This window comes from Neodiprion fabricii, chromosome 5 (assembly GCF_021155785.1).
Source record: "Neodiprion fabricii isolate iyNeoFabr1 chromosome 5, iyNeoFabr1.1, whole genome shotgun sequence".
In the NCBI taxonomy this organism is placed as follows: Eukaryota; Metazoa; Arthropoda; class Insecta; order Hymenoptera; family Diprionidae; genus Neodiprion; species Neodiprion fabricii.
The window spans coordinates 17,911,969-17,937,869 of record NC_060243.1 but is presented as its reverse complement, the minus strand read 5'-3'; the positions used below and the strand labels follow the sequence as shown (position 1 = coordinate 17,937,869).

Below are 25,901 nucleotides of genomic sequence, written 5' to 3'. Positions count from 1 at the left end.
CAGTGGCCTAAAAATCTCCAAGCTGGAAATTTCCAAAAATAGAATGATTATTCGACACATCAGAACCATTTTTGTGCGATATTAGCGCCCCCAGTTTGACCTTTTCTAAATTTGACTTTCGATTCGTAATCAGAGACTTCGAAAACCGCTATCTACGAATTTTCATCGAAATTAATAAACACTTTCTACGTTTTACCGTTTTTTCGGGATTTAGGAACACTGTACAACGCCACTCGGTGAATATTGACGGTAAGTGGTACGTAATTAACGGTTGGAAATTTTTTCAGTTACAAATTATTATTCTGACTGATATTACATCACAATATAATAAACATAGAGTACCAAAATGCTGAATACTTTTTTCTTGGTCAGTTTGTTTGAGATTTTAGCTGCAAACATATTATATATTTATAAGTGTTTAATGAATACTTGAATAAACCGATGATGCTTTCATGCGAAATCTCGCACGGTGAGTAAACATCGGTGAGTGATATTCTTATTTAATAATCGGTTTGCGGACGCTTCTCAATCCAAGCTTTGATTTTCGGCAATTCGAGAACTCTTGCTCTAAGTTGCTTGAGATTTTCATACTTCTCAAGTATGTCTCCCTTTGCCATGAAATTGATGTAATCGAGCAGGGCGACGAAAGTAAGATCGGCCCAAGTTACAGCACCACCGACAAAATAGCCGCCGTTCTTTTTAACTTGCTCATCTAATTTCTCAAGATAGTACGGGATTGTTTCCTTGAACAATATGCCCTCTTTCAGTGCTTTCGCTGCTGGCTCCGTTTCGTAATGCCAAGCTCCGATTTCTAAAATATGGCAAGAAATTTTTGATAAATAATAAACTGTGAAATTTTGTAAGATCCAGCTATAACAGTTTCGTTTTGCAATACGCTGCAAAAACTGTAACATTTGGAACGATATTACGAAACTTTCAGTTTTTAAATTTTAGTTTTTCCATAAATTTGATTGAGCAATTCCCCGACCTGTCTATGATTCTTCCACATAAAACAAAAATCTCTGACTTTTCCCAGGTTTTACTGATTTCCAAGTAGAGTGAGAAACCTGATTATTTGAAACATGTTTACATGAACCCAAGTGATTTTTGTGAACTCGATTCTCGTTTATTAGAATTTAAGTAATGGTGAAGTTAAACTTCAGCAGCTCTTGCTGTCATTTTGTTTGGCGCAAATAACAGTTGTTATCCGAGTTCCAAAAGCCAATTTAGAGCCAAAGTAAAATTATACGAGTGTGACCAACAACGGTCATTTTCATTTTGCGCATAAATTCGAATCCATTTGAGAAATGTTAGAGCGATTTTTTCCGCAGTAATGCTAATCAAATATTGTCGATCGTAATTTCACTCCACACATTTTACTGAAGCAATAAGTTTCTTCCATCTAATATTTGATAAATACCTTTCAATCTCCATGAATTTAGCGTGTAAAAGTTACCCTGACATATAAGATAAAGATAGTACAGTAATACAAGCCACGACAAGGACGTAATTCAGAAATATTTAGAGACGGGAGGTTTTCACATTCCCTTATACTCATTGATTGAAAATTATTGCACGATTTGAGAATAAAATGAGATCTTCGAATATTTATGTGATTCGCAATATTTCTATGGCTTGTTTAGCATTTTATTACTATTTAGATTTACTTCATTTGGAATATTTGCAAAATCTTTGCTTGTGCTTTAATATATGCAAATACTTACTGTTTCTGAAGTCATCAATGGTGGCGACACTAGCATCAATCTCCATGGCTTCCCAGTCATCTTTGCCAGCAATTCCAAACTGTTTAGCCAAATAGCGTGCAATGGCCGTCGATTGATTGATCTTTTTACCATCAATTTCTAGCACTGGTACTTGCCCAAATGGCATTGCTGAAAGAACAATAAAATTTCATCTCATAGAGATTGATTTATCGAAAAATATTTCGTTCTATGCACAGTCCAGAAAATTGCAGATTGAACATTTCTAACGCTGTCGCAACAAAGAAGATTGATTGAATGCTGGAACAGCAGTATTACGCACTAAAATTGAGAAAAGTTGGTAGAATTTGAGATTCACAAAATTCATCATCAAATAAATTTTAAACTGAGCAATGTTTCAACTTACAGGGCTTCAACTTTGGCCAATCTTCGCGATCGAAGCGGTCGTCCACGAAATCAACACCTCCATAGCTCAGTATAAAGCGAATGGGTTCCGCCAAACCCTTGATGGGGAAATAAGTCAACTTGTAGGTAGGCATTATTCTGGAAAAAAGCAAATAAAGAGACTTACACAATTGATGGAACTCAAGGTAGACACAACATTGCACGACGAACGACACGTAAATTGACCCAATTCTGATTTCACATTTGCTCTCACTTTGAGTGCACTTATTTGATCAATACAGTCTCATGTAAATTTGGGCAGAGACCAAGAAACACTGTCCATCAACATGGATTATACTCCTTTGTTCATTCATTTAAATCTTGATGGGACATGCCTATTTACAAAAATAAAAAAAAAAGAAACTATACAGTAGAGAGCGGCTATTGTTACATCCGTGTATTACCCCCTAAATCAACTTCAAATAATTGAAAAACAATTGCCTAATTTTTTCAGATTTTCAACTCAATTATAACTTGTGCCACAAAGAGGATGAATTTAAATAAATCGCACAGCCTCGAAATCTCGTGTTTTTTTTTTTTTTTTATTTAGAGCTAGTGCAATTTGTCTACATTGCCTGGTATGATGAAACCATCCTACCGAGTATGCATACATTTGTTTATAACATTTTCTTAAGCTTATCCCATCCGCGTTCAAACACTTTATTTTATAGGTCAAGAGAGATAAGTCGATTCAATCAGTAAGCAAAATACTTTCAAATCACACGTGATGTTATCAGTGTATACAAAACACGAACTTTACAAACTGTTAGATCTAAAGTAGCAGCTTGAAACAGATACTGTTTTATTTAGTCCAAATGATCAAATAAATAATGAAATATATAATCTTATTAAACTGCAGGATTACTAACAAATTATTATAATAAACTGCATCGAAAATCATTTTGCAATTATGCTTATAGCAAACTTACGGTTCATAAAAGTTTTCACTGTTATTATTGCAAGGTATTTCTGAGTACTGAATAACTATGCCTAATTATGAGAAATTCTCGGTTTTATCTTGTATGTAATAAAGTAATATTATTACTGCTTTCTTCTGATATGGTAAAAATATGAGGCCTTAGTATAATGCCTAAATTATCAGCAGGTTGAACAACCGTTCACTGATATCTATGTGTCTGGAAACAAGACAAAAAAAACTACACGTAGCTTAAGATTAAAATAGTCGACGAAAGAATTGAATTAATTTTTACGTATTTCAGGATTTCTAGTTTTTAAGGTTAAAATTGGCACATTAATTATAAAGAGAAATTAATTCAAGAGAACATATAAGATTGTTGTAAAAGGTGTTAGTGTTATTTTTTTTGAATTTAAAATCCACAACAAAAAGTTAAAACTAAAAATAATATCTCTGTAAGAATGAAAACTTTATCTTCCTGAACTGAATAGCGATTTTTTCAGGATTATAAAGTGAAGCATAGAGCCGTTCAAATTACACACAATGAGTAAACATGTTACATAAGGTGATAAAAGATGGAACAGGCATTTCTTCTTAGTTATCAACAGCTTAACTGATATAATTAGCTATTCGAAGAAGGTAAACGACATTTCAAAGCATTTTTAACATTCATAGAAAAATTACGTAACAAACGTTGAGAATAATTTTGGTAATGAATGTAAGTAATATAAGGATTTCTATGTATGACATTTTAACGTTTGACCAATCCTAATCTGCTCAAATAATAACATGTTGAGCGTAGAGTTTGAAATTTCAAAATGATAAGGTAAATCTGATACTGATGCTTCAAACCCTAACGGATTAAATTAAATGCAGTGGTAAAAGTCTGCTTATAGTGTACCATTTGTATATCGCAAAAGTAACGTTGGATGTTAAAGAGAATTTATGTATAATTTTCAGCATTCTAACTTTCAACTTTTTTAATTTATAATATAACATTGCAGCTAATAAAGTTAAAGTGGCGAAATGCTCAAAGAAAAAATAATATTTTGCAAATTTTGGAATGACATTGAATAAGTTGAGTTTGTAAAATATGAGTGTGAATGCCATATTACATATAGTTGATTAAATTTGCAGACAATCCGAACTTTGCGATGTACTAAATTTATGGTTGACAATTCATAAAGCGTTAATTTTAAATTTATGCCTATAACCTATGACATTTATCATGTTTTTTACAATAAACAATGATTTACAACTTTGATTGTAGCTACAAGTAATACTTGATAGTGTTCTTCATAGACCTTTATGTATAATAATAATCATTACATAACTGACAACATTGATTTATCATTGAATATACATAAATATATCTGATTGTTCCATTCTTGGACGATAGATCAACGTTGTATTACGTAACGATTATTGCTATATACATATACATAAAGATAATAAAATACAGGCATTTCTCCTGAGTTCCGTATGTATGATATATGATTATTTCACGATGTGCGAAAATCATCAGTAACTGAAGACGCATTGCGGGGAAAATTTGATATGCATTTCGCAATTACCCTGAAATCTCAACTCCCCAACACAGTCATTCTGCAGTTGTAAAAGTTATTTTTCTTTCGACGCTTCGTTACTAACTTCAACCTCATCCATCGAAAGCCCCGGCGATAATAGGTTAGAATTTTACCGGCTTTAGTTTTCAATGATTCCACAAGCATATAATACATCGATACAGTAACATCAGTGATAAGTAAACAAGAAAACATTAATAATGCGTCGGAAAATATTAAATTACCTGAATAACTTACCTATAATCAGAACTTGCTTGTTACAGCCGAACAACGTTAACTCACACTGAATTAAGAGATCTAGAATATTCTCTCCAAGGTTCTTTCGACGTACGCAGGATTCAGCGTTTGTTGAAGGTATCACAGAATTAGGGGAATCCACATATGTGACCGTTGGGTTGTCTATCTGCAGGCGAAACAACCTGTTCGTCGATTGCCTATCTGTACGTAACTGCCGTCATGTGAATACAAAGAAGCGAGAAATCGAAATAAGCTCGACTTAAACAGGTAAATAAAATTAATACTACCCATTATAGTTAAATGAGAACTACTTTAATGGTTCGTTAAGCAGCGACGAACGAAGTGAATAATGAAATGTGGTACCGTTTTAGTTTAGCATTAAAATGGATGAAAGTAGCAACAGGCTCGGGAAAAACGTATAATTAACACACCTAATTGGATTCAAATTTTGTCTCTATCTAATATGATCCGTTGTCTGACCTAACGATGTATAATTTATAGTTCGAAATGGGTCATATGACATCATATGATTATTGCATCAGATCATAACGTCGAAATTTTTACCCAATTTGATCAATTCAATTTTTCTGGGTTTGTAATGTCTAATACAAATGATTAAAGGACAAATAATTGTACAAACTAATCAAACACCGTTGAAGATCTGCAGTTGAAAGAATGAGCTTTTGGCAATTATTTTGAACAATTATCACTATAGTAACATGTATACGTGATAACGTTCAACCATAGTAAACATACTTATTGAACTTGCATGATGAAAGATGCATGATACAAGATGTTTACAATTTTGTAAATTTTCTGCCTACATTAATTATAATTTTTATTTCACGATAGACAAAGTTCCTGACTCGTTTATATAGATCAACCAAAACAAGTATCTGCTTGACGCCGCAGATTGAAGCTATCAGAGTATATAGTTTCTCTTTGGTTCACTTAGATAATATCACATATGGTATAACAGATAATCCCGTACTGATTAAACCAAGCTATTTTTACTGACCTATAAAATGAATCTTCGAACACTGATAAGATAAGCCTTGATACATGGTATTAATAAATGTAACGTATGATTCGTCTCAATCGACAGTGTCAGCTACTCTCTGCTCCTGAATTAAAGTAAGTTTATCATTATCAAATAAGACTGTTTACTGAGGGTCAGAACAGATGTGAGAGCAGTATTAGGTCATTGACTTATCGTTCATCAATGGAGATTGTGTTCACCTCAAATCCCATAAACTCGATCACTCTCATTATTTGCCTTTTTCCAGAATAATGCCTACCTACAAGTTGACTTATTTCCCTACTAAGGGCGTGGCGGAACCCATTCGCTTTATACTGAGCTATGGAGGTGTCGATTTCGTGGATGATCGCTTCAATCGCGAAGATTGGCCCAAGTTGAAACCCTGTAAGTTGAAACATTTCTCGGTGTAAGATTGAATTGATCAAATTTAATCAAAGCTTAAAGCAATGTAATAAAGTTTCACTAGAAATTTAGCAATGCCATTTTTTCTCGCTATCGATGAGTTCAATTTTTCATTTAGTGGTTTATACTCTTTAATAGACTTTGAAGCACGCTTTGACCGTAGTTGGTTCATGATTTTCTCGACTCATATTGAGCATTGTCTGGAGATAAATTTCGAAAGTGCCCCAACTTCTCGATTTGAGAAGTAATCTAATGTGCAAAACATTTATGAATTACGTCGTCTACCAGCCAAAGTTATGAGATGCATTTGAATCAACTTATCACATCATTGATACCGCCATAAGTGACTTATATAAAGCACAGAGATGTTCATTCGCATTATTAGTGCTGCACGAATGGGAGTCTTTTTGGTTTTAGCATTGTTTGAAATGAGCAAAACCCAATTTTCTAGACTGTAAATATAACCCAGTATTTACTATTTAGCCAATGTTTATCAACTGGAACTTTTTGTTCTTTTAGCAATGCTATTTGGACAAGTACCGATCCTGGAAGTCGATGGTAAAAAGATCAATCAATCAACGGCAATTTCTCGTTATTTAGCTAAACAGTTCGGAATTGCTGGTAGAAATGAATGGGAAGCATTAGAGATCGATGCTATTGTTGCCACCATTGATGACTTCAGAAGCAGTAAGTAACTCCAAAATCTTATTTTTTTACGGTTAAGCTCTATAGTGTAAATGATCAAAGTGATCCCAAAGTCACGATTGCATAAATTGTATTTTACGACTAGCGAAGTGGGAAGAAATTATGGGTGTCGAGTAATCGACCTGATCACTGATGTTCGCATAGTGAGAAAATTTACTGAGATAATAAGCAGCTCTGTTGAAATGTTTCAGAAATTGCAGCTTGGCATTACGAAACCGATGAAGCGACTAAAAAACGGAAAGAGGGTCCATTGTTCAAGGAAACAATCCCGTTCTACCTTGAAAATTTGGACGCCCAAGTCAAAAAAAATGGTGGATACTTTGTCGGTGGTGCTTTAAGTTGGGCTGATCTCTTATTCGTTGCTATGCTCGACTACATCAATTTTATGGCAAAGACAGATGTTATCGGGAAGTATGAAAATCTAAAGCAACTCAAAGCGAAGGTTCTCGATTTACCGAAAATCAAAGCTTGGGTGGAAAAACGTCCACACTCTGACAGTTAACTAAACAGATGATCGCTTAGGGATTATTCAACAAATACTTCCGAGTTTTTAAAAGATTTTTGAACAGAGAGATTGCTCTTTTATCGTCGCTTTCTCTGATTCAAAACTCCGGTATTATATTTTCAGGCAATATCATGTGGGCAAATTTTTGTGAAATCACGGAAAATCTTTTCCTTATTTAATTGCAGTTCGCATTGCAAAGTTTGCGGTAAAAAACAGATACGATTTTTCTTGTATCGTCATTGATCGTATAAGACCATCATTATCTCGAGGCACTTGGTTGTGACGAAAACAAAAAAATTCTGCCCGAAGAACTTTTTGAATATACAGAAACTGTAGAACTCGCATAATCTGTGTATTTTACAATTTGGGAAACAAAACATTGGCAGCACTTCGAAAAATGATCGATTCTTTCTATAATTCTGACGTCTTGTTCGATCAAGTCAAACTCGTTTTCTATTTTTTCAATTTCTCGACAATTTTTATTTTTATCATTATTGATGTTTTCAGCTACTTTTTTCATGTCGTAATATCTATAGTAGCAACTACCGCAACATCAATTATTCAGTTTCAGTTATTGAAAAATGCTAAAAAGGAATCACAGTCTAATATGATATATCTCTTTTGAACAGTGATTTTATAAAAATATTTAATAAGCTGACAAGTTAGGGATTACAATTACATAACTCTTTAATAAAATTATTGTTACCTTGTGCTACAGTATTCTTCTAACACTTTTCAACATCTTATGTGATCTACGATTAAGAAGTAAACTGATCACGAGAAAATTACCCAATATTTGTAATATACTCTGTATATACGTTTAATAGCATTCTGTTGTGATATTAATTCGAATAAAATATATACCTAAAGACAAGACTTTCCGGTCATTGACTGCAAACCATTTACATGACCGCTCATTCCGAACCTAAGATTCGAACCTTGCATATTTTCTAACTTTCGAAACATTCGAAACTTTCGTAAGAATATAAAAAGTATAATAATCTACGAAATAATTGTATGCCAAAACTACGCACGTGTCTGAATTTCTCTACTGAATCGTAGAAATTTTCGTAGAAAATTATGAATAAAATTCGTAGTTTGGCGTAGAAATTATTTCCACCAGGGTAACCACTACGATATACTACCACTTTCAAAATCTTCCAAGTTTTCCTTATATGTTGTCATTTCTGCCAAAGCAATAATGAAATTTGGCAACAATAAAATGACTAATTACTAAAAAAAATTCTATTTTGTCGCCACAGTATAATAAATGGATAATGTATTACAGGAATATAGTTTAAGTGAAATTTTCCAAAGTAATGAAAATGTTGGGTGGTATCTTAAATATGTCTAAAATATTTCAGAAATATTGTATACGGCATATTTGGATCGTCAATTGTTAATATTTTTGAAATAATTAAACAATTTCGTTTAAAATAACATGTTTCTATTCTTCAATATTTAGGCCGTGATATATGCATTCAAAACAAATTTCAAACTACTGGGATGAAAATGGAGACGCAAGGAACCTTTCGATGAATATTCTGCTCTCATATACAGCTCTCTATTCTGCTTTTCATTCTGCTGAAAATCATTTTATATCTTATGTAGAATTCACTACTAAGAGAAAAATAAGCTTCGTCTTAAATCCCTCTTACCTTCATCTTTCCAGAAACCATGAAAGACAAATTACAACGTAATTTATTATCAAAGAGTATAAAATTAAGTTTAACTTGGTATCAATTCCAAGTTTAATATATACGAAAAACAAGAACTAAATTAAACTTGGGATCAAATCGAAATTTAGGTGGTACGGAAATCAAGTAAAATCAAATAATACTTAGATTCAGAAACTCCGAACTCAAGTATTTCTATTGCAATATAATTAAACAATCTTATGAGTGAATAAGATCTGGTTACAAAATTTAAATCTGAATCATGCGGCGAATTAAAGATCTCTCGCAGGGTTCTTCCCAAAACTAAAACGGTGCTTCTTCTTCCTCCAAATGCACTGATATATGCAAATGGCTACCTCCAAAAACGGAATGTGCCAAAGTAACATTTGCTTTATTCTTTATTTTTTACGGTTCAAATTTATTTAACAGTTTAATTTTTGGATTTAATAACTTTTTTTTATTTGAGTTTTATTTATCATACATATAATATATAAGCATTAAACTGAGCACGCGAAAACACAATTACGCCACGCGCGAGGTGAAAGTTTTCGGTGAGAAATAAAAATTAGCATTCGTAATTCCTCTTCGATCAATAGTTTCTTGTGATACGTGCCAAAATAATTATCAACAAAGTGGAGGATACTTTTTTGGAGAATTTAAAAATTTTGTACAGAGGTAGTAAAAATTACTTGAATGATTTTATTTTCATAATTTGAACGGATTTTTGTTATACGTACCGCATATTTTTAAATCCACGAAATATTAATCTAACCAACCTCGAAACAGACAGCCCCCCCCCCCCCCCCCTTTTCAGAACCGCTTTCGAACGCCATTATATCACCTACGCATAATTGAAACATTTATTTTTGTAAAGCATAAGTTATTATAATTATATGCATCAATTTATACTATTACACAATTGTAATATTGCTACAATGTGTCTGCGACGTGGCAACCCCAACTGAAATGTAGCAATGTTGATGCAATATTACGCACTGTACGGGATATTCTTGAAATTACGTAATGAATCGGAAATGATGTGACACTTTTGAAATGTTTCTAGTACGAAAGCCCACGACTAAGATTTTTGTCTTATCAAACCAAGGATGAAACCATATATGTAGAAACGATGGATTGAATCACTCTGAGCCCAAAAATATAATTTTCTGAATTTTGCGTTTTGCGTCTGACATGAGCGCATTTTCAAAAATATCATAAAATTTAGCCGACTCGTATCACAGAAGAAAGTCTAATTTACCGAATGTAGTTAAATTATAGCCCTGAGCTACCGAAAACACGGTTTTCATACAAAAATTGTGTTGCGCTTGCCCAGGAACCAATTACCAAAAGAAAAATGAGACGAAAAAAATATATATATAAGTAAAGTTGGGTTATTTGATGCGAAGTAATCAATTTTTGGAAAAAAAATCTATTCGCCGGTGGCGAAGCGTCTGAAAATTGTTCGACATGATAAAATGAGTTGCCCAGATGTAGAATAAACCGATATCAGTCAATTTGTATATTTCACCGGCCGTATCAGACAATTTTTGGATGGTAAAAACAAAAAAAAATCGTATCTATACCCATTTAAAGTATGTATAAAATATTAAAAGTAGTGGTTTTATCGACAATACCTTTCATGGATGTCGACTCATTATTCAACATAACGTCACTCGATTCCGGCAATTGGTTGTCAAATCATCCGAAATCCGTGGCTTTAAATGCAGTTGGACTTTTCTTATGAGCGTTATTCCATATTTCCGTGATATATTCCGTTCGTAATAAATGTTGTTGGAGTTCTGTTTTGCACGGCGCGACGGCAGATTACAAGCATCATGATTCGACAAACTTAGAGTGAGCGTGGATCCATGCCCACCTTTAAATTTGTATGTTTGCGTAAAAATTTCCATTCTGGCCGCATGAACGTCATTGCTTCTTTTGTTTTTTGTTTTTTTTCTTCTTTTCATATAGTTGACAGGCGTAATCCTCCAAGGTGTTGAATGCACCGTTCTTACCAAAAGAACATGCACTGAATTTTGCAACAGCCTCTTGGTACCGTATACAATTTTTTAAATACCGTCAGAGATATCTTTTCCCATCCGATGCAATGCGGAATTGTAGTCACAGCCTGTCATCGCGTGAGAACCGAGCAAAGGTCTGGTTAATGACGGTTTTAGTATTTCATAAAGCCGCGAAACGTTGATGTAACGCCGTGAGCATAACAACCGGTAAGCCATTTGGCAGGCAGTTTCGAAACGTTCTTATCGTTTGTAACTTAATAGGTATAATTGAAAATGACAGAAAACAGTATTTTAGTAATCCCTGTAGGCATACAAAAGCTGTGAAACAATTTGCAAGTCAATTCCTGTGGTATCAGTCGGATGAATTTTATGAAATTTTTTAAAAATGCGCTCGGGTCAAACGCAAGACGCACAATGACTGAAAACTGTATTTTTAGTAATACAGTAACAAAATCTATTTCACTTTTAATATCAGACGTATCATGATAACACGATCCGGCTTTTTTTAAATAGCTAGTCGGCTCTAGGGTCATCTAAACTATCGATTCTATATGATTTTATCCTTGGTACGATGACGCGTGGTTTTGGTCGTGGGCTCACGTGCCTCCCGTTTTATTCTGCCATATTCATGCCGTGTGAGTATGCAAGTGTCGTTTGTTTCAGCACTAGTCAATTATACAAACAGAATATATAAGACGCGCTGCTAACTTGACACCCAGATCAGTTAGAAGCAAACTTCGGTTTCGTTCGGCGAGAGAAGACGAAAGGACAATATTGATAAATCGGACCCGATATTTTTTACATTCGTTCACGATTTCCAAAGAGAATCGATTACATTTACGTAGCTTGCAAGTCGAGAGCTTCCAAAATTCTAACTAATTGTGTTACCAAGTTTTTAAAACCATAAATCGGTAAATCAATTTGCATCGTCCTGCAAATTTCGGAGGTAATTATAGATATTGTTCAAGCATACAATTTATATTCATGAAAAATCAACGCTACTCAATACGTATATTATACTGTTGTTATCGATAACGCTCCGAATTTTTTTTATTCTATAACGTCCACGGCTTTCTCAGTACAATCTGAGCTTGTGGAACTCCGTTACGGTGACTTTCGTGTTCTCTAAACTAACGAATAAAGTTACATTAAATTTACTTGATTGCGAGGAACTCTGTTCGGTTCCGGATTGGAGGTATGTTAAGTTCGTTGTTTTTGATTCGGATTAGTATAGCTATGTGCTGACTCAGGCGGTTAATTCGTTGCAGCTCTATGCAATTTGGTAAGCAAGTTTTGCCGTCCAGGTTTCAGTGACGCGGGCAATTATGCCGTAGCGCATCGCCAAATTAAAGCTCCGCTGCTTTTCCGTATTGGCTAACACGGAGTCAGACTCCAAAGTCGTTCCCGCTTTCTTTTATCTCCTAAGCTGTCAGACACAGGGATGGCACCCGTTGCTGCACTGTGTCACTAAGGCAGGTGGTTGGGCCGTTCCCTATTTCCCTGTGCTACAGTTCTGTGTATTATGTTATTCAAGTGTTCGTCAGCAGCAAACAAGCAGGTATATTGCATTTCTCCAATAAAGCTTCATTATCATCCAAGGTATAACAATAGAAGATAAAAAAATATTTCCAAACGTGTTACCCCCCAAGCACATGTTCCTACGGTAACCAACTTTGAATCAAAACTTGACGCTCATTATCTTTGCTTCTATCAAAGATTAAAAGACAGACAATTGCGTCATGCTTAGGCCATGTTCCTACTGAGATTTATTGGAATCGATCCGTTTATCGACCTATTGTATTTCTTCCACCTACTTCGTCCGATCAACTATACTTAGAGTTTAATTTTGATATTGCCATCCGGAAGAGGGTCCTTTGTTTTAACCTTCTTTGGCGGTACAATTCGGTCGAGCACGGTGGCGTTGGTCAAGCCATCTGCCGGTGATCCGTCTCACTGCCCGCACCTGTGTCCCAGCATCGTGCATAGGTGAGAAGGCGTCACTGCGATCGTTAGTTCGTGATGTGTCGAAGATCGGTGTGTTGGCCGTTCTGTTAATCTCTACTCAGCCTCGGCCATGGTGTAAGAAAATATTACACCATGGCCTCGGCGTTATGGCCGAACATTTCACAATGTATGTATATAAACAGAGAGATGAAGAGATTAAATTCGAATTCTTATCAAACCTTGAAAAACCTACGCTTCACGCTGTACTTCAATTCATTTTTTACTTTATACCTGTTTGCGGAAAAATCAAGTTTACTCAATTGGTTGAACGGAAATAGGGTTACCAACTGTAAAATAGTTTTTACCGCAGGCAAATGTATTCGGCTGAATGTAACTTCTCGCGGTTAAAAAACCTAACAATATTGACAGCAAAGAAAAGAAAAAAAATAAAAAAATGGGAAATGATTTCATTATAAGGCGCAAATGGAACTTAATTCCATATTCCAATACTTAATTCAATGATATCTAAGGCACATCGGTAGAATTAAAATTAGTTGGTATAGTTTTGAAAACTCTAATCTTCATCATTTCAGTTTGTAATGCTGGGAATTGAGAACAAGCACGTTTATATACGTAGATTTAAAAAAATGCAATTTATGCCCCGGTCGATTATAATAAAGATATTATAATAGAAAAAGAGTTTTCCAAAAATGAAAAGCTGTATAACCTTTTTTTAAATATAACCAACTCAACCGAATAACGGGAAATCATTTTTCAAGTCCTTAATTTCAATTCACTTATAACTTGCTTGAATTGGATTTATTTTTTTCTTTTGACACACCTGCGTTGAATAAATAAAAAATCTTCTCCCATCAAATTTACAAAAAGTGTTTGTTTTTTTCATCTTTATGCAATTCACTTATAGCATATAATCCATAAAAAAATGGCGGTGCCCCATTTCGAATATTCTACAATGATGAATGAAAATATCATTCTTTTCAGGGCTGTTAGTGGTCAAGCCCCCTCCAAGAATATGACGCTAAAATTACCGAAATATGCTTATAATGCGGCTTAAAAATATTCGTAAAACAACGATAAAAACGTGATTAATGAATTTTCAACGAAGCATCATGCATGGTGTACAGAAACAAAACTGAATAAAAATTATAGTAAGACGGGTAGAGAAAACGGAAAATGAAATCAAAGCCTAGCAATCTATATATTAGGGTGTCCGTTATTTTGGTTATTTTGACATTTTTTTGATTTTCCGCAAAAACATGTCCATATTATAGAGAAAAAAAAAACCTGTAAATATAAAATTTTTCAGATATTACCAGGTGTGCGTGAGCGATTGAAATTTAAAATGTGAAATACATCCAAATTTACGATGTTTTCAATTTTTCTTTTTTTTCTCATCAGCTAAAATGGACCGAAAGAATGAATTTGATGCTTGAGAAAAATCTTTGCACTTCCAACTTAACATCAGAACAGAAGAGAAAATAATACATCATTTTCAAGTTTAACTTAGTGTCGTTATCTACGGGATACGTACGCTCATCTCAAATTATTTTGTTCCTGTGTATAGTTGGGAGTATAGACATTGGTCTCAAGCACTAAAATGGTTTTTACAGTTCATTTTAGTCTATGAAAACAAATAATTCAAGAACATGTTAGCTTTCAATGAATTAGACATTAACAATTTCAATCGGCACTGGCGCGTGTTAATGATATACCTCATAAAAGAGTTAGGACGTTATACGTACTACATTTAATAAAATTCACGCGACGTCACGCCATGAGCTTGCAAAATTAGTCTGTCGCTTCAACACTGTGCGGAATGAAATAGATTCGTTCAATTTCACTCTACGATCGTTCGTTTTATTGATATGACTATTTTCATCACACTGGCATCGTTGAATATTTGATTTAATAATATTGCCCCAATATTGATTACGGTCAACAAATGACTACTAAACAGAAAGAAAATCTGTTTCATTAACTTTGTAAAAAATAATGTTCTGAATAGAATGAACCGTTGTAAAGTAACATCGAACGAATCTGATAGATTTTTAACAACTTCGAAGCAATTTGAAATGAAGCATTGTTATCTGAGATTTTATCGATAATTTAAGGATTGTGTATTTTATGAACAGACCTTCGTAATTTACGAATAGAATGATTCGTATTATTTTGGGCATCACACTTGGGAGACGTAAATTGATGCATCAAAACAATATTTTGTAGTTTCTGTGGCTCGAAGCTGAATCCCGCAGCCTGCGAGGTATCGCTATCACATTCTCTGAAACAGTACGAGCAGGTCAATTGTCGCGATAAATCTCACAAGAGGGTTAAATGAAGCTAACTGCAATTTTCACGTTTCTAAGTGAAGGGATATGTACTAACATATGCGACACGACGCAATGTACGATTCGTTTAGTGAACCAACAAACTAGCCGTTGATACATAATATTGTTTTAAATGAGTCCTGCAAGCTACGTGGGGAATTGCATGTTCTGTTGATATCAAATTTACAGCATTTCCTGTTGTATTATATTCTACAATGCCGTTTTCTATCTGTTAAACAAAGTACCTTGATTAAAATTTTATCCTCTGGACATTAACGTTTAAAATTTTAGCTCATATAAAACAGATAATCTAGAGTCAGATTGAAATTCAAATGTAGTTAACGTTGAATTTCGTCATTCCTTAGCAATAAAACTGTGATGAAATATGACTGACTGTAGCGGAATCTAATTTGAGTTTACGTGTGGTGACGATATCGTTGATCGATAGTAACCGTAGCTGGTTACCGATTGATGGTAATGGTATACATTTTTCACTATTTACTACTTGGACATTTATAACTGATAGGCAGATCATTGAGATTGGGCAAAGGTGCGATTAGAATAGGCTATGATACGAATATGGCGGAGAAACATTTTCTTCTTACGAAGAAGTATCATAAAATTTATCAGTCTGGCAGTACCTTAACAAGGTCTCAACTCATTGTTCTGGCAATATGATTACACAATAGTTGGCATCATTAGCTGCAATTGAAAACAAAAATCAGCCTTGGTAAATGTTTTTTTTTTTTTTAACTTTTTTAGTTACTTGCGACACCGACCCCTCCCACCTGCTACAGAACTCGCCGGCTAGACGCGACATTATCAGTTGGTGATTATATCACAATATGAGTGCATCGAAAACTTTCTTAATAAAATGATGTGGGTTCAAACGTTGCTGACTCTCCGTCTACAACAAGAAATTAGTAGAACAATAGAATTTGTGTTATCAAGTGGAACTCCGTTTAACAATTCCTTTTTTTTGTGTATTGATTAGCGATAAATTGATTCGTTAGACTCGTTTCACTTGGCACGTGAAGAATTGAAGAATATTGACGCTTAATTGAAACTTTAATTTCATTTTGATCATTGTCTGCATAAATTCATTTTATCGATCGACTAAAGCAGTCGGTAGTATGTTTTGACACACGAAATTGGATGCAGCCTAATTTCGGGAAATAATTTCAGCTAAATAAATCATCAATATCATTTAAGACAGTTTTGAGTTCGTCATTTAATTGATTACTAACATTCTGGATGCGTTATCCCGTGCCTACAAGGTGTACTTTTTGACTGTTTTATTTTCAAAATTTACCTCGAAATGAAGAAGATGAGTCGAAAGATGAGATAAGAAGTGTTGCTGTAATTCATTGTGAACTTAATCGTTGGTTCAAATCTTTTCTCTTTCAAATCTTTTCCAAAAACTGCCTTGAGTGCAAAAATCCAGGAATAAATGGAATAAAGTGTTATTATTATTATTTTTTATTTTTTTCGTACAAGTATTCAACGTCTATTGCCACGATTAGGAAAATACAACGGCATTTATTTAGAAATCATAGAAAAATCTTCTGATTTCAGACTTGTTTGTGGTAAATGAAAATCAAATATTCTTACTACAAAAACGAATACTGGATAGGAGATTTTAAATAAATCAAGAAAATGGTCGCGACTCCCGAGGAGGCGACAATGATCCAGAAGGGTAAAGTTGAAAGGAGAGTTCAAAACTTCGACGATGTTCTCCCTTATGTCGGAGGTGCTGGATGTTATCAGTGGATTCTATTTTTTCTACTTCTACCGTTTGCCTTTGGCTACGCTTTTCTCTACTTCACTCAATATTTCATCACCCTCACACCAGATCAACATTGGTGCACGGTACCTGAATTGGAAGGATGGAATTTGACCGATCGGGAAAAGTGAGCATTTCCATGAAAAAACGTAACGTAATTTCGAAATTTTTTAAATACTCACTTCGCAGAGAAACTCGCGTAGATTTTGAAAGTATTATCACACATTATGATTGCCGAAAAGGTTTCACACAAATTTTATTACGCTCACCAAATTGGTGACTGATTAGAATTTGTTTTTTTTTTTTTTTTTTTTTGTTGCAAAATACCGAAGCCTTCTGAGAATTATTTCAGAACCACTGAAAGTGTTTTAATTCGATGAAAATTGAAAATGAATAATGTCATTTATATTTCACGCTTTAGAAACAAAAAAAATTGGTGGCACGTAGAAACTCGATTTTACAGCATAAACCGACGTGTTCATAAAGCAAAAAAATTTCGACGTTCGACAATACGGAAAGTATTGAATTAAGAATGATGTAAATTTTCAAATTATTTCGAGGAATCAATTCACGAGAACATTTAGAATTTGTACCCCCCGATAATTTGAATGAGAATGTTAACCATTCAAACACTAATTGTGATCGAAGTCATGCAAATCTTGACTAACTCCAAAAATGTCTAAATAATTATTGAAGATAATTTTCTCGGTTCTAGAATTGCCTTTTCCATTCCGATTGTCAGCACGACGGTTAATGAATCGGTAAAGGATAGTGTCGAGACTTATTCAAGATGCAACATGTACAATGTAAACTTCACAGAGTTACTGAGTAATGGAATCAAGGAGCCGAATCGATCTTGGCCAAAAACCCCGTGTCTCCATGGATGGACATTTAATTTCAGCACCATTCCTTACGCGTCACTTGCAGCAGAGGTAAGCTTCAAGTGCAATTTAATTCCGTCAAGTCAAAATCATGCATGCAGCTTTTTGATTTCACAGCTTGAGTGGGTATGTAACAAAACGTATTACTCTTCGCTGGCTCAATCGACCTTCTACGTTGGCAGTATCATCGGTGGATTTATTTTCGGTTACATAGCCGATAATCATGGACGAATGCCTGCTTTAGTCATCTGCAACATGGTTGGTTGTGCCGCTGCGATTGCCACATCGTTTTGTAACAATTTCTGGTCGTTTTGTCTCTGCCGGTTCCTGGCAGGAACTGCGTTTGACAACTGCTTCAACATGATGTTCATCATTCGTAAGTCATACGAGTAATGATACTCTGTAATAACATGTATATGAGCATTGTACAGTGTGAAAATTGATGGTGTTGAAATTAGCTAAGACTTGCTCGTGTGGATTATTAAAAAAACAATATTCTTTAGGTCAAATTGTAAATTCTACATCGGATAATGTCATATTGGCATCAGGAAGTAGGTGGTAGATTGACCTCAGATGGTATTAGATTGAAATCAGATAGTGCCAGACTGACATCAGACAGCGTCAGATTGACACCAAATTATAGTCCATAGTAATCAACACAGTATTTTTTCCAGTGTAAATTGATTATTGGAGATAGACCGAATGGCATTGTTTACAGTGATCGAGTACGTTGATCTGCAGCATCGAACCTTCATGGCAAACGCATCCTTTGGTCTGTATTTTTCTTGCTCCGCCGGCGTTTTACCGTGGCTTGCATACTACATTGCTGATTGGCGAATTCTCAGTGGGGTTACGGCGATACCATTGATGGCGGCGCTTTTTGCACCCTGGATAGTGCCTGAAAGTGCCAGGTGAGTGCTCGAAGTAAGGTCATCTCGAGCATTCCATGTTACAAACGTTGGGAGTAGATTTGTTCGTGATGTTTGCACGAGGTCCATTTCTTCCAGATGGTACATCTCGAGCGGTAAGATTCCGAAAGCTGTGAAGACTTTGAAGAAAATTGCAAAGATCAACGGTAAGACCGTGGACAACGAAATCTACAAGGAATTCGAGGAGAGCTGTAACGAGATCATCAAGAACGACAAGTCACATGACAACTACACTGTTATGGATCTTTTCAAAAAGCCTCGCCTTGCCTTTATCACGGTCATGCTTAACATATACTGGTAAGATCATGGAGAAGTTATGGGAGATGTAGCATCCATCCCCCCCATTTTCAGTTGAGTAGCCCAAGTCAACATCATTTTTCTACTTGATTAATGCAAACAAGTTTGATGTCATTTTTCACCATAACAGTTAAAAAATCGTTGTTACGTATCAAAAACTTTTTTTTTATGAGCAGACGAGCGGCAAACTTAATCCGACCGTCAGCGATCGTTTCAGTACGATAAGTCGAAAGTTTCTACCTATTAAACTGGTCTATTTTTTACATATTTACACAAAATCAACTAACTCAAGTTATTAAGTCGTCAGACATATTCAGTCTGCTAAATTTTGACGTTTTCTCTCAATATATATAACCAAATATTTCATATGAGAAACGTATCAACTCCGCATTTGTTTCTATACATATAGGCTTCTCATTCTTTTCGTGTATGACGGTCATGTTTGGAACATGAAATTGTTGGATCCGGATGTTTTCACGTCGTTCTCCTTGGGTGCTTTGACGGAATTGCCAGCTGCCTTAATACTGGTACTTTACCTCGATAAATGGGGTCGCCGATGGATGAGTTTTCTCTCTATGTTCGTCTGTGCAATATTTTCTTTCATTGCCTTGGCCGTGCCTACAGGTGAGCAAATATTTTATAAAGTATTATAAGTTTATTATAAACGACCATGTACATGCCAGGAAATTATTTCTGAGAAATCACAGTTTCATTGCAACGAATTAAATTTCAAACTCATCTAGATTTTTATTGAATACACATTGACGGCAAACAATTTTTTATCACTCCCGAAAACTGAGGAAAATATCCTAAAAAATACACCTAAGCCGATCCGTTCTCAAGAAATCAAAATGCATAAGTCACACGAATAAATTTGATCTGACGCAGCCAAAAAAAAATATAAAATCATATAATAAAAAAATAGAAACCTCTATTGTGCGAACAGAAGAGTTTTTTGAAGTGACTAAAATTCAGTGCATTATTTAACGCGTCGTAAAGTTTTCTCAATAGAATTTTCAGTTTATACGTTATTTCTGACGGGTACTCGAGGGAAACAAAAAGTTATTTGCTCAAATGATAGAGAAATCTATGCCACGAGGTACAAATTTTTAACGGTGTTTGTAAAGAAATAAAAAGATGCTCACATTGACATGAATTTTTGCGAATTTTAAGGTGTTTCCCTCCCGGTAAAATTTGTAGCATTTTAATTGGGCATCGCTAAGATAATGTTTATTTACGCTCCTCCTAGTTTTATTTTAGGTGCTACCGCAGTTGCAATGGGAATAATTGCGCGCTTTGGGGTGAACTTAGCTGGGAATATTGGATTTCAGTATGCCGCAGAAATGTTGCCCACGGTTGTCAGGGCGCAGGGTGTATCCCTGATTCACACTCTCGGATACATTGCCCATATTATCGGACCCTACATCGTTTATTTGGTAAGTTTCTCTACCTACGAATAACATAAGTTTTACGATTTGTTGAAGCCAATAGCTCAGTATGATCCAGAAAGATTCAAATATTTCATTCTTTCGCAAAACTCGGTGGCAAGAGGTACAACACTTTTAACGACATCTCTCAAAAAATGATATGTGCAAAAATCAGAAGTTTTTCGTGTAACTTTTGATGAAATTTTGATTTGCTATCATGTATAGTAATGAGTAACAGGAAACTTCAAAAGGGGAAGAATAAGAATTTTTGTGACACAGCGAATCAAGTTATAATTCAAATTCTGCTATTTTTATGGCTGAGGTTTGTTCTCTGCAATCAGAAAAGAATTTTCAAAACATAAATTACTACGAATAAGAGAGAGGAGAGACAACATAAAAAGATGAATCATGCTTTAATAACGATCCTGTTTATTTTTTGATTCATGCGTTCACTTAGGCCCTTCTACAATTTTCAATTATTTTGCAGCTATGGATGTAGCTACTTCCAATTATAGTTTCATTGATCTATCATCTTACCATCATTTTTCAGGATGACGTATCTCCGTACCTACCATTGACGGTACTTGGACTGCTTTCTCTTGTTGTGGCTGTGCAATCTTTATTTCTGCCCGAAACGTTGGGCCAAGATTTACCGCAGACGTTGCAGGATGGAAATGACTTCGGTATTGAACAGAACTTTTGGTGGATGCCATGCATATCAAGGTGAGAAACGAGAACATATTCGCATTATTGGTAATAATAAATGCCAGAAACCAATGATTGATAGTAGACTGGCATGTATCGTCTTAATTGAAGAATCAGTCACTTGGTGTGATCCTCACGCTGTAATAAAATGGACAAATTCAAGTCTTGCTTTTTTTACAGTCGATTTTGAAAACCATATTGAATTAGATTATCTACCGATCCTTTTGTGATTTCCAAATGCGCTCTCAAATCCCTCTAAGAACTAGTGGAGCTGGTAACGCAACCTATAACACCGAAACTTATAAGCATTACATTATTTTGGCGTTCTAACTGAAAGTTTAACCGCGGAAACAATTAAGGATCTCCTCGTTTTAGGCCGATAAAGGTTCAACTTTGAAACGCTGTAAATTACGAGTAGAAAGTTGAATGGGAAACGATTTTGAAGCCGATAACCTTGACTTCAAGCTCAATTTTTCAGATATAGTCTCTACATGTTTTTTCTCAAGTAATCGTATCTCTAAGACACTTATGTCAAATTTGTAAAGTGAACGTTTGACGTCACGTGGCCATACGTGATGAACGGGATATTATTTTTGATTTTCAAGACAGACGTTTTGCAGCTTGGAGTTTTCCGTTAAACATGGTTATTTCAAATTTTGTCCACGACATTTTTTCACCTGATTATCCAGTATCAAATGAAATAGGGTCTGAACAACTTTTATCCTACGTAACAAATGGAAAAACCTTGGATAAATGCTGATGCCGAAGGTAAGCGTACAATCTCCGTTCTACGTTTGAATTCCAGTATCTTTGGTATTGAAGAACATAGGAAAAGTTTAAAAAATAGGGTTTTGAAGAGAAACCTTTATTCTTTGAGATGCTGTGACAGAAAGCATGATCGTGATTTTTACTGAAGTTGTGTACCGATAAAGTGTAAATTTTGATCACCATATTTTAAGGGCCATCTTTCGAAATTTGTGGAATTTTTCATTGACGTCAAAGATAATTTACGATCCAAGATTCGAAAAAGCAGCATTCAAATTTTTAACCTTTGTTCAAAAAAAATGTTGCACATTGGTTTTTTCGCCTGTTACGTAGGATCAAAGTTTTTCGGATACTGTGTCTTTTGATATTGAACAACTTGACAAGGAAAAATCACAGACAAAATTTGAAAAGACCATTTTGAACGTAAAACTCCCAAGCTATTACTGGGTGAATCAGCTGCTCCGATTCCCGCGTAGCGACCTGTCGCGCCGGGTGTTAATTGCCGAATGATCTCGCGCGCTGAGCGCTCCGATTTTCAGTTTGATCGCTTCGATTGCCGGTGGCGCCCTCTGCGAGCGGAACAGATTTGTCGCGCGGTTACCACATTTCGGTAGCGTATGTATGTATGTATGTACGCACGTAGTTTTGTTCTTTCGGCATATCCATCGAGGCAATCCCAAGCGACACGAGCATCTTTGCGTTCTGTCTTTCAGAACAGCCCATTGCGCATTGCGTTCATTCCTTGTGCCGCGCCTTGGAATTCAATCACCCCTCAGGGCACTACCCCCGCCATCTCGGGGGTTCATTCTCTTCATTTTCCGGGTTGTCTGGATCCATAATTGACTCGTAGATAAAATGGTTACGTCCCACGGCCCAGATCACGATACAGTCGACAACACAAGCTACAAAATGGCTATCATGAAAAACTAAAACAAAATGTCGTTCATCGCACTTCATCATACTCGTTTTAAATGCAATTTTGTACATGCAATTTACGCAAAAATGCAACGTTTCAAAGTTGGTTAATTTTTTACACGTGTGTCGTTCAAATAGTTAATTGAAAACGTAAATGTTAGCATTTCAAAATCACAAAAGAATCGGTAGATATTCTAATTCAAATGTTTTTTGAAATAAGCGAATACAAAATGAAGAAATTAATTCACACAGCTGATCATTTTTCCACAAAAATTTACTCAAAATATTGCAGCACTTCCGAAAGGAAGAAAAAATTCCGGAAGCTCTCACCTACAAATGTGCTGCCGTAAAGGATCAGCAGCCTCGACCGGTTGGATCGAAAGAATTATAACAGTATGCAAAGCCAAAGCGTTATAAAATGTAAATAAAAATCTTTTATTGCGCTTAGCAAACCCAATAGTTTGAAGAGTGATCACAAGTATCGACTAATTATTGGGATTTCCATAAAGAACAAACAACCCTGAGAAAAAAAATTAGATCTACGTATACACTTTTTGATACGATTTTGACTAAATTTTATCTTCATAGATCTAAATTTTAGAGAATCATAGATCTGCCGAGATTTCCATAGATATAAGTAGATTTACGTACACTTGAGTTCGTCTGACATTGCGAATGAATACTTATGCCTCTTAGATCTCCGTATATCTACTTAAATTTCGGTAGATTTACTTAAACCGGAATAGACCACATTGAATTAGAACTTTGTCCTGATTAAATCTAAGTAAATCTGATTTGATTTATGTAGATCTTTTCAGACCTGGTTGTACATCTGAATATAAGTTCGAACCTGAACAGACCAACCAGTACCTACTCAATTTTATTTTAAGTACTATCTAACCAGTTGTACTAGGTATAAGCTAAACATGATACGCATTTCAAAGATCGCCGTGGCTCAAATGGTAGAATACAAGTCACTGAAATATAATAATACTGGAACGCTCACCGCATGGCTCGATATACGGCTGGCTTTCCAGCGAGAGAGAGATAGCTCCGAAGTGAAGTGCTGTCTCTCTTGCACCAGTAAAGTCTTCCAAAAAGCTTGTAGACCGAAGATCAGTGTCCCTTTCACATGTGTTTTCTATTGTAAATCAGTGATGTTACATTTTTGCTTAGACTGTTCCACGCATGCGCAGAAAAGGTTTCTCTCTGCTCCAAGCCCCTTCCTATACATATAACGCAGCGTGACCGTCTTACAGCCTGTGTTTCTCAATTTGTGCACCAACGACCGGAGCGCTGCAATCTCCGAGGCCGGTGTGCAACAAAGAAAGGAATATAGGGCAGCCGTCTTTTTCACCGTGCGCTTGCGTGCTAAGTAGGCCTCTCCTTCACTAGCGCCAGCGGCGAAAATTCACAACATCGGCTTCATTTTCGAGCACGGTTTTACAACCGGAGTCCCCAGACCTGTGTATACGACCGTGCCTCCGAGCTATTTCTCTTTCCGGAACTCCCGTCACTGCTGTGAGCGTTTCAGTATTATTATATTATATTATACAAGTGTCAATTTTAATTTTTACGCCGGTAGTTATGTGTAAAACTACATCGATTAACATTAGATCTAACGCAGATTTCATTTGATCTAGGGAAATCTAACTATATGCACATAGATCTATCTCAAAATCTGAATCTACGTAGATGTTCCGTGTTAGATCTACGTAGATATAAAATGTTTTTTCCCGGAAATCGAATTATTTTGTTTTTCATGCCATATTATTATATCTATGTGAACCACATCACGGAATGTCTTGCGGGTTTAATTTATTAATCAAAACTATTATTCAAATTAGGTATAAAAAATATCAGCACCAGCTGAAACGTGTTTGAAACAAACTTTGAGTAAGAAACAACTTCTGCGAATTTACTATGGACTGTCCAATAGTCTGGCGACTTATGGAGTTATTGGCTTGGGTAGTCATTATGATACGACATATGATCCTCTACGCAGACTTTAGAACAGAATCTTCAAGATAATTGCAGTTGATGTGAACAAATCGAATGAACCAATAGATATTAAAAAATATTTTACATCTATAACGTATCAGTATGAGCAACTCAAAAATTCATATTATGCGAATTCAAAGAATATAAGAAACAAAAATATTCAACATTCGAAACGTAAATTAGCAATTGGTCAAAGAAGTTATACCTACTACGCAATAAAATTTTACAATGGTCTACCTAATGATTTGAAAGTTCTAAGTGTTAGTAAGGAAACTGAAAAAGAAATTGAAGGGCGATATTCGTAAATTTATTGCTAAGTGAACATTTCAGTCTATTATTGTGTTATATAAAATTCTTATTCTGTTAAATAATTTTATGTAGGGGAAGGGGGGGGGGGGGGTAAAACGGGGTAGGCGGGCAAAATGGGGTATCCCAAAAATTTAAAGAAATTTTTTTTTTTTGAAAAAATTTCGTAAATGGTCAAAAATGACGTCTAGCATCATTTTACACTATAAAAGCTAAAAAAAAAAACATTTGTATACTTTTTGCGAAGAAATACAAATAAAAGATATGGAAATAACAAGAAAAAACTGTTTTAAAATTATGTTGAGAGTAAATTTTATTACCAACGTTAATTTAAAAAGTAATTATTACACATAT

The 25,901-nt window shown here is 35.1% G+C and overlaps 3 protein-coding genes across 5 annotated transcripts; 2 read left to right on the top strand and 1 right to left on the bottom strand.

The window, feature by feature from the left end:
• Positions 1-106: 106 nt before the first annotated feature.
• On the bottom strand, positions 107-5,027 carry LOC124182339 (glutathione S-transferase-like). Of its 2 annotated transcripts, none has more exons than XM_046569468.1 (4): positions 4,902-5,027; positions 2,128-2,264; positions 1,725-1,892; positions 107-811 (listed from the first exon to the last, which is right to left on the bottom strand). In XM_046569468.1, exons 2-4 carry the CDS (start codon positions 2,258-2,260, stop codon positions 501-503), a joined length of 612 nt encoding a protein of 203 aa, XP_046425424.1. In that variant the 5' UTR covers positions 2,261-2,264; positions 4,902-5,027; the 3' UTR covers positions 107-500. The 2 variants fall into 2 exon arrangements, with proteins under 2 accessions (XP_046425424.1, XP_046425425.1); XM_046569469.1 differs by lacking the exon at positions 4,902-5,027 and adding an exon at positions 3,095-3,235.
• Positions 5,028-5,045: 18 nt separating this feature from the next.
• Positions 5,046-7,950, top strand: LOC124182338 (glutathione S-transferase-like). Of its 2 annotated transcripts, none has more exons than XM_046569467.1 (4): positions 5,046-5,168; positions 6,188-6,324; positions 6,862-7,029; positions 7,239-7,950. In XM_046569467.1, exons 2-4 carry the CDS (start codon positions 6,192-6,194, stop codon positions 7,547-7,549), a joined length of 612 nt encoding a protein of 203 aa, XP_046425423.1. In that variant the 5' UTR covers positions 5,046-5,168; positions 6,188-6,191; the 3' UTR covers positions 7,550-7,950. The 2 variants fall into 2 exon arrangements, with proteins under 2 accessions (XP_046425423.1, XP_046425422.1); XM_046569466.1 differs by lacking the exon at positions 5,046-5,168 and adding an exon at positions 5,945-6,035.
• A 4,028-nt stretch (positions 7,951-11,978) lies between these two features.
• Positions 11,979-23,665, top strand: LOC124183949 (carcinine transporter-like). Its single transcript, XM_046573175.1, has 10 exons — positions 11,979-12,195; positions 17,114-17,448; positions 18,037-18,253; positions 18,320-18,578; positions 18,921-19,113; positions 19,210-19,428; positions 19,838-20,052; positions 20,689-20,864; positions 21,406-21,578; positions 23,533-23,665. Exons 2-10 carry the CDS (start codon positions 17,195-17,197, stop codon positions 23,588-23,590), a joined length of 1,764 nt encoding a protein of 587 aa, XP_046429131.1. The 5' UTR covers positions 11,979-12,195; positions 17,114-17,194; the 3' UTR covers positions 23,591-23,665.
• Positions 23,666-25,901: the final 2,236 nt, after the last annotated feature.

Excerpts from the sequence above, each read along its gene's own strand:
- LOC124182339 (XM_046569468.1), bottom strand. The coding sequence starts at position 2,260 with ATGCCTACCTACAAGTTGACTTATTTCCCCATCAAGGGTTTGGCGGAA. Across the intron at positions 1,893-2,127 it reads TTGGCCAAAGTTGAAGCCCT|CAATGCCATTTGGGCAAGTA; the intron begins GTAAGTTGAAAC and ends TTGTTCTTTCAG. Across the intron at positions 812-1,724 it reads CATTGATGACTTCAGAAACA|AAATCGGAGCTTGGCATTAC; the intron begins GTAAGTATTTGC and ends GCCATATTTTAG.
- LOC124182338 (XM_046569466.1), top strand. The coding sequence starts at position 5,986 with ATGATTCGTCTCAATCGACAGTGTCAGCTACTCTCTGCTCCTGAATTA. Across the intron at positions 6,036-6,187 it reads CTCTCTGCTCCTGAATTAAA|AATAATGCCTACCTACAAGT; the intron begins GTAAGTTTATCA and ends GCCTTTTTCCAG. Across the intron at positions 7,030-7,238 it reads CATTGATGACTTCAGAAGCA|AAATTGCAGCTTGGCATTAC; the intron begins GTAAGTAACTCC and ends GAAATGTTTCAG.
- LOC124183949 (XM_046573175.1), top strand. The coding sequence starts at position 17,195 with ATGGTCGCGACTCCCGAGGAGGCGACAATGATCCAGAAGGGTAAAGTT. Across the intron at positions 19,114-19,209 it reads ATAGTGCCTGAAAGTGCCAG|ATGGTACATCTCGAGCGGTA; the intron begins GTGAGTGCTCGA and ends CATTTCTTCCAG. Across the intron at positions 20,053-20,688 it reads TGCCTTGGCCGTGCCTACAG|GTGCTACCGCAGTTGCAATG; the intron begins GTGAGCAAATAT and ends GTTTTATTTTAG.